Below are 9,225 nucleotides of genomic sequence, written 5' to 3'. Positions count from 1 at the left end.
ATGATAAAAGTACATTTAAGTTTTTTTGTTTTACTCAAGTATCTTATTTCCTTTTTTATTTAGGGAAAGGCAAAACTTTTTAGTCTGCCCTCATAGACAATTTTAAGCTGTCTTCTTTTACCATCAGTCACAATTTATGGGTACTAAACTGCCAAACTATCGCCTAAATATCGGGCTATTATATGGCTAATTAAATGATTAGAATAAAGTAATTTGTCATTAGAGGTAGGCGTTAGGCGCCATCTCTTAAGTAAATTAATAATTAAAATTAAATAAATAAATTATTAAATTAATTTTAGAACCTTCTGGAATAAAAGAACTGGCCCGGGACGGGGCTATATACCTCGCCGGGTATTACGTTATCTGGCTGAGTGCCCTTGGGGTCGTGGGCGATGAAGTCGTCCCCAGTCAGTGATGTATTTAACCAAGTAAGGTTATATCTAATCTAATATACTTCTGGAAGCGAAGACTCGCTCGGGGTCCGGGTGGCGTAACTGGCAAGCGCACTGCACGGCAAGCGGAGGTTGTGGGTTCGAGCCCCATTCCAGGCCAGTTCTTTTATTCCAGAAGGTTCTAAATTTATTTAATAATTTATTTATTTAATTATAATTATTAATTTACTTAAGAGATGGTGCCTAATGTTTATCTCTAATGACAAATTACACCAATCATTTAATTAGCCATATTATAGCCCGAGATTTAGACAATCGTTTGGTGATTTATTGTATACTACTCAGGCTTTAAGATGTTGTTATATGTATTTTTTAAATGGCTTGTTTTGTAAAGGTAACCTGTCTCTGTGTAAATAACAACACCCACATTACTCTCGTACTCCTTCTTCATCTTTACAAGATTTCAAGTTAAAATAATTTATATATATTACTTCATTTTATATATTTTTTATGATTTAAAACTGTGTATAATTAAAATGTAATTAATTAATATTTAATATTTAAATTAATATCTAAGCTACATCTAAACTTGCATTTATATTTTATAATTTTATTTAATAGAAATTTAAAACTGAGATTTATAATTAAATAACAGGTCTAAGAGATAACATATTATCTACTTCACTGTATGATAATTTTTTAATATATTCGGCCACACAATTTGAATTAACGGAGTATATTTTATAGGTCAGAACAGATGTTATCTTTGAGTCAGAGAAATAAAACTTAAAACAAGTAATTCTGAGCAATTTTTAACTCAGATTTTTTTAAAATATTAAGAGTTTCAATAGCAAACTTGCCTGATACTTCTCTTTCCTGTTTGATTTCACTCCTGCATGATGGTGTAGTACTTCAACCGCATTCTTCTGATCCTTATCCTTCTCTTCTCTCCCTTCATTCTCCTCATCTGTAATTCATTTCCACATTAACAAAACATTTCATATTGAAATTACTTAAATAAGAGTTTACATAACTTGGAGAAAAAGTTAAAACTCACTTTCTGCCTCCACCTGTTTCTGCGACTCTAAGGTGTAAACATTATGTGACAGTCTCTTCATTATAGAACCTGAGCTCACAGTGGATTTTCATTAACGATAATTACATGCACCGATATAACAGAAAGAACAAGTAAATCTATCTGTGAATGTAGTAGTAAGCCACCAAACAACTGCAGCAGTCGAGTAAATTAGCCACTTAAAGCTACTGACAGATGGTGGCCAGTCATAAGATCTAAACAGCTTATATGAAACATAAGAGTTTTTTTGTAATGATGTCAGAGGGGTACTCTAAACCTTAAATAAATTATTTATGTACATAAAATTTAATTTTAAATTTTATAAAAATTGTATTTGTCTCAATTACTAAACAATTGATTAATCAATGTTTTTACATAATGCTCTTTAATTATGTACTAAACAATCAAAACTGTGAAGCATGTTAACTATACATAATTGAGTTTTAAGCTCAGATTAATGTAGGAGTACACTTAATAAACATAACATAGTTGTGAGACTCTGGATAGGTCTGAACCCACACTAAAATTTACATTGAAATGTTTTTGAAAGAAACAAAAAAGAAAGAAGTTAGAAATAATTTTAATATGAAAAATGCACTGTAAACATATAAACAATAGAAGATTGTAAGTCCAACATCAACTATCTCTGGCTGGGATGTGACCAACCACTTAAGAAAGCAAGAGGAAGAAAAAGTGACTAAATGGAATGGGTGATTAGGATGAGAAAATAAAAATTTCAAGTACTTGACAACTTCTCCCAAAAATGTCATGTATTGGACCAATTGTTGTGTGTGTTTCTCATGCCTAACTTCATCTCCATTTCCCTTCACCAGAAGTCAACCATGTCATCCTAGAGTTTCTGAGACATTGAAGGAACTCTAGTTCATGAATCATGGACATTATCTTGGAAAAAAGAGGAAGACCCAGAGACTGACTTTGATCTTCCAAGATCACACAAATTTTGTAAGCTGCTTTTGTGTCAAATAAATAGTTTCTTGTAACCGTAGTCTGTCTAACAAGTAAGTGATGATCACACCTGCATATAACCCTCTCAATCTATCGTCTGTCTTGACCATCACATTCCTAATTGGCAACCTCACAGAGTGGCTATGAAGTCTCTACACAAGTTAATAACATGTTATCTGCATACTCTGCTTCACCATTCATACAAATTTCAAATTTTCCTTCTATTCTTCTGAATATCTTCCATGTTGATAACTAGAAGTCATTAAAATAGTTCCCAATATTTGTATTTAGGTATTTGGCTGATGTAAAGAGTCAAGACCAGTGGAATCAAAAAATTTCTTCTTTTGCAATGTTTGCAATGAATTATTAAGTCTGGACTTAGACCATACCATACCAGATTCACATCTACAATATCACCCAATGAATTTGTTATAGAGATATTTTCTAACTAGCAAACCTAGGAAACAATTGCATGCACAACTGGCTCTTCTGTTGTCATTATTGTGCAAGTGGAGACTTTTTAGGTTGGGGTGCATTTAGGCTAAATGCACCTCAACCTAAAAAGTCCATTATGCACCCCATAAGTGACTACTTGGAAAGTCTAATCTCTTTTAAAGAAGACAATAAACCTCTGAAGGAAACCCAAGAGATGTCACCAAGACTCATCAAAGTGGAACCTGAATAAACAAGTCTGCCCAAGCAACAATCACTACACTCACAAATGAGATTAGGAGGCACCACAGCAGTCCATGAAGGCAACAAAAGGCTGAAGGAGGAAGTTCAATTGGCACAAATGTTTATGAAAGTGACAATGTTTGTTTTTTTGTTAAGTTATGGCAATGCAACACATGGGTGATCTGCCTAGGAGGATGCCTTCTGGGAGGTCTTTTAAGGGAAACTGGCTCCTATTTAGGCATTATAGACGTGGAGAAAACCAGAAAACTCTACATGACCAGCCCGTACAAGTGAGGCGGAAACTCACAACCAAACTCCCAGTATTCAGGATACAAAGACCGCTTGGCCACTGATAGGCCTATGAAAGTGACAAAAACCAATCACAACAAATGCAAAAAGTAAACAATTCTTATTGAAAGTCAATAAATCCTTTGTTTGCCCAAAGAGCAAGTTAGAATAAACTGCCTTTCTACTTTAAACCAGATTATCTATTAGACAGTTGGCCTTTGGATAAAAATGTAAAAGGTGTTTCGATCTTACAGTTTATGAGATTTCTAACTCTTGTTCAGTTTTTCTTTATAAATTATTATTTGTGAATTTCTTAAAATGAAATTATTATTGATATTTCAATTTTACTGACTCAAACATAATGAATTTTGAAAACAATGAATCAAATCCTCTCATTCCAGCACACCTGTTGGAGGTGAAATACAGTATTTAAAATCATCACGCAACTGTTATACAATGCAGAATATCTACTAGAAAGCACACTGGTAACTACTGTTCATATCTCTGCTTAGTTGTATCTCATATATCAAACACACAGTTTTTGTAGTTGATCATGACATCAATGGAACATTGCTTTCCATATTAAATAATTGAGTTGTTTGTTTGTCAGAAGTCTAATTTGTGAGTGGCAGATGGCAAATTGGTAAAGGCATTGACTTGATGCTAATTTGATTTGAATTTTCATGGGTGTCTAGACCTAAATATGTATGGCTTCATTCAACTTCTATTGTAGATCTAGTTGAACCCATAATAGGCATGAGTAAATTTATTAGTATACACAGAATAGAAAAATGAAAGTACTTAAGTATGCTTGAATCAAACAAATAATTTTATGCAAAACCACAGGAACAGGCTCAGCCATGGTTGGACCATTTTTGCTGCGAACATTATGAATACAATTCTAATTTCAAATCACCCACTAGTGTGCAACACTGTCAGAACAAGCCTATACACTTTCCAAAGGGGAAAGCATACTACGAGGGGAGAGGGTTATCCCAAGGTATTGCTTAGTATCTCTTGAAACACTTATATCCCACCCAGGGAGATTTACAAATTAAAAATGTTGAAATTAAATAACTAGATAATAAGTAAAGGTGAAATTTTCACAAAGAAACTAAGAGACTATGGCCATAATTGTGGCAATTGCTATCTGTTTATGACTGAATCATTCTCTCATTCTTATGGCCTTTATGGTGCTTACTGCTCACAATCACTGCTATAATTTATCAAAGTTATAGCATTTGGAAACTATGAATATTTAAGAACAGCTTTATACTTAAGCTTTTGAATGAAAAAACTTTATATAGATGATCATTTATATTAGAATAAGAAGTGTGTTTAATTTTGAGGTAGGTGCATTTTTCATTTTGTAACTCTTGACATTTTCTAACTGCTTGTCCTCAAATCCTTAAGAATTGTATCTATTTTAATTAATGCTAATTAAGTAAGTTTTGCAATGTGATTGAGCTCATAGATTACAGTTTTGATAAACTATAGTTTGACTTTCAATCACTGACACTACAGTGTAATCAAGTTAAAAACTTACTAGGTGGTGTCAATAGCAAGATCATTAAAATAGCTATTAAATAATTGTTAGTAAACTGATAATAGCTCTTCAGCTACTCAAAGAATTTGTTGTGGATTGTTTTAAATTATAATCCTGTTTGAAATATAATCCACTAAATTTATCAACACTCCAAGTCTTTAATAACAAATCAACTGTTTTATTGGAGTATATTTAACATAGCAAAAATAATCAGTGCTTTCAGCTTCTACAGTCCATCCTCAGAGATTAATGCTCTGTTACTTCTAAATTATTCAAAAAACTGTTCTAGTTTTGATTCCAATTTGTTTAAGGAGTTTTTTGGGGCAGTTTAAAACAAAATTAATCTCCAAGGTTAGATTGTAGAAGAATGAAAGAACTTGATTTTTTTTGCAATGTCAAATATTGCATCCAATAAAGAAGTTGCTGGCATACTATGTTACCGTATTTTATTAACAAAGTTTTGTATTAATAATTTACTGAAAATCTGTATATTTTTATTTAATATCTTTATAATCAATAATGTGTACAATCACAAGAAAATTTCACTTCAAATGATGGATAAATGTGTCATGTTTAACCACTTGGCCATTATATATAATGTTAAGTTTGCCTTTATGATTAATAGTGAACATAATTCAATCCAATAAAAGTGAAACCACACTTTAAAATAGATTTTCCTACATTTATAAATGAAATTACAATATTAAATAATGACTTGCTATCGGGAGTATACATCATCCCATTGAATGATCATCGCTGTAATGAAGAATTATTATACATTGGCTCCACTAAGTGCTCGTTAGGTGTCAGAATAAAGAAACACAAGGCTGACATACAGCACAAAAGAGTAACTACTGCACTGGCTCGTTATGCTATGGATCCAGACATCCATCCAAGATTTAACGAAGCCAGGATCATCCACACCACACCTCATACAGAGCATCTAAGATGGATCTAAGCGATTTATATATATAAAGCGGCCCATGACAACAAGTGTATTAACAATAAGGATGAATTGTCTCTATCCCTAGCGTGGCAAACGCTTATATACGACGGAAAAAATTCTATATAAATAAAAAACTTTTACATCGGAAGAATGCGCATGCCTATTAATGATGACAGCTGCAAGATTCATGGATTTCGTTAATCGAATCTCTTTCAAATTTTGAATTCCATTAAATGATTTTTTTACGTATTTACGTTTTTTTCACCTGATGAAGAACCTTAAATTGGTTCAAAAATGTTTGTGGGAACTTTTTNTTATTAACTTTGTGTTCCAGACATTACACTTTTGGCAACTGACCTTTTCTTTTAGGCTACTGGCCGCCAAACAGTCCTTTAAAAAACACAAAAATATCCAATTAAAAATATAAACATTTTTAAAAAACAGGAACTGGTGATGTTCGGACATCATCTACTTTCCATCATACCTTGCTGGGGTTGTTTCGGCTTTTATCTACAACAAAATAAGCGCTGGTAAAATGTAGATGAGGAAAACTGGCCCCTGGTGACTATACTTTAAAATCTTTTTTGTAAATTTTCGTCCGATGGAGATAATTATGATTAATTTTTTTAAAGGACTGTTTGGCGGCCAGTAGCCTAAATGAAAAGGTCAGTTGCCAAAAGTGTAATGTCTGGAACACAAAGTTAATAAAGGGTGGTTCCTATTTTTTGGAAAGGATGTTGTTTTCAAAAGAATTAATCATAATTATCTCCAGCAGAAAAAAATTTACAAAAGAAAAAATATGATTTTTAATTAACTATCTCTGAAAGTTGGTAACACAGTAGTTGCAGTGTATAGGATTCATAATAAATTAATTTTTATTTTGGTGATAAGTGAGCACAGTCACTCTTTGTCTAGATCAGTGTTTCTCAACCTCTAACGAATCGCCGCCCCCTTCAATAAAACCGTTACGTAGTATCACCCCCTTCACTTCGAAATTCCGATGTCAAGGGCCAAGGCTAACACCAAATTCTTACTGCATTGAATAGACTAATGACTAGTATAATGTTATTTGTTTAATTATTGTACGATATAAAATATCTAATTATTCTTAATATAATGTTTTACTATATTGCCCAGAAAATTGTTTTTTGCCCCCCAAAATATAAATTGTTACTAATCGCCCCCTCAACATGGAAAAATGCCCACATGGGGCGATATCACCCCCGTTGAGAAACACTGGTCTAGATTCATTAAAGTGAGACAGAAAATTAAGTGAGGTGTGCAAATTAGCCACTGCTCAGTCCAAGGTTACTTGACATTGTCAAAAAATAAACAAAACCTTGGAACCTCATTTAATCATCGAATATAAAGCTCATAAAACTGTTATATTTTCTTTTAAATATTTCTTGGTATGATCATCTGGAAAAATTTTAATTCATCTGATCAATTACAACTTTTTAAATTTCAATTTAACACTCCTAAAGTGGCTACAATGCAACAAAGACTCACAATCTCATCTACAAGGCATTTGATAAAGATAATCAACAGATAGATCCATTACAATTGGTTTAAGAAATTCAAGCATGATGATTTCTTGCTTCAAGAAGAACTCCATCCAGAAAGTGATTCCACCATTGATGATAATTCCTGCAACTGTTAGACAATAATCCACAGTTGATCAGAGAATTAGCACAACTTGAGTGTTCCAAAATCAAAGAACTTTGTCTAAGAATTGACAAAGTCTGATACCATCACAACAATATGCCAGTACATAGAGCAAAGATGACCTTACAGAAGTTGACCAATCTGGGCTGGGAGGTTCTGCCTCATCTACCTTACAGGCCAGATTTGGAGCCAACTGATTGCCGTCTATTTCATGCTCTGCATAGCTATACAGTAGACCCCCCTATAACACTGTTGATAATTCCATGTTGTATGAGTCACTTAGATTTTACAAATACGTGTGCAAGACTGTGAACAGCTCACAGCTAAGTGACTCGTACTACACAGAATTATCAACAGTGTTATAGGGGGACTACTGTATTGCCAAAATACAGTTCAACAACAATATCTAGTGTTTCAGACTTTCTTCAAAGAAAAATTCCAGTTGTTCTGTGCTCATGAGATTAGAACTTTTTAGCAAAGGTAGCAAGATGTGATTGATATTGTGAGTCACGGAAAGTCCGAATCCCTCATTAAATGTACAAAAAATTCACTGCATTTAAAGAAAATATTTTGTTAATGTAAAAAATGTGTAAAATAGATCTGTCGTGAAGATGTAAAATAAACAAAGTATGGTCGACCCTGTGAGGTCACGGGTTGATGCAAACTAATGTGTTGAAACATTCAGAATGTCAAAAGTGAAGATCAAGCTTAGACTCTAATGTTCATAGGGAAGATAAAATTGAATAAACAAGGAAATCTAGCATTTCTTTGAAAGAAAAACCATTACATCGTAGTTAATAAAGAAAAAAAAAAAAAAAATTCTTAAGTGTCAGAAAAGAAATCATCATCAAAATAAATCAAATCAACACTTTTGGATGAAGTCGAATAACGATGTTGAATGGATTAATGAAGAGCAGTGTTTCCTATGCCTAATCTGGTTAACTTATTTCATCTGGAAACAAGAAGGGGACTAAGAGAGAAAATCAAGAATTTTGGAGACAGATCCTTTAAAAATCCCAAAATTCAAGGACAAAGGGAGTTGCTTCTCCTTAGCTCAACCCATGTGTCCTCTGCATCAATGTCCCTTTTGTCTTCAACTTCACCTTCATTCTGCGACCACTATGCCTGATTTCCAACTAGTCTGCCCTAGGCTGTCTGATCACTGTTGAAATTCCATCAAATTGCTGTTGGATAACCAACGATGGTGGATTACAAACTGAACTTTCCACATTTTATTTTCCATCTTCAAGATGTTCTTGACCAAAATTGTGTAAGCACCACGTATTTTTTAAATGGAATAAATCACCAAACGATCGCCTAAATATTGGGTTATAATATGGCTAATTAAATGATTGGTATAAAGTAATTTGTCGTTAGAGGTAAACATTAGACACCATCTCTTAAGTAAATTAATAATTATAATTAAATAAATAAATTATTAAATAAATTTAGAACCTTCTAGAATAAAAGAACTGGCCTGGGACGGGCTTGAACCCACAACCTCCGCTTGCCAGTTACGCCACCCGGACCCCGAGCAAGTCTTCGCTTCCAGAAGTATATTAGATTAGATATAACCTTACTTGGTTAAATACATCACTGACTGGGGACGACTCCATCGCCCACGACCCCAACGGCACTCAGCCGGCTAACGTAATAATACCCGGCGAGGTAT

The 9,225-nt window shown here is 33.4% G+C and overlaps 1 protein-coding gene across 1 annotated transcript in view; it reads right to left on the bottom strand.

Annotated features, from left to right (window-relative positions):
- The window catches only part of LOC111619706, a gene marked incomplete at its 3' end in the record, with an annotated part of 30,793 nt that extends 24,622 nt beyond the window's left edge, over positions 1-6,171 (bottom strand). Inside the window, exons 1-2 of the mRNA XM_023361478.1 lie at positions 1,450-6,171; positions 1,253-1,359 (exon numbers count right to left, since the gene is read on the bottom strand). Coding sequence (XP_023217246.1) covers positions 1,253-1,359; positions 1,450-1,510 — 168 coding nt within the window. The remainder of the gene's footprint in view (positions 1-1,252; positions 1,360-1,449) is intronic.
- Positions 6,172-9,225: the final 3,054 nt, after the last annotated feature.

Source organism: Centruroides sculpturatus, unplaced genomic scaffold (genome assembly GCF_000671375.1).
Source record: "Centruroides sculpturatus isolate CEXI.00-Female unplaced genomic scaffold, Cexi_2.0 scaffold141, whole genome shotgun sequence".
Lineage (NCBI taxonomy): Eukaryota > Metazoa > Arthropoda > Arachnida > Scorpiones > Buthidae > Centruroides > Centruroides sculpturatus.
Note: the sequence above shows the minus strand (reverse complement) of the source record. Positions and strands in the feature narration are given on the sequence as shown.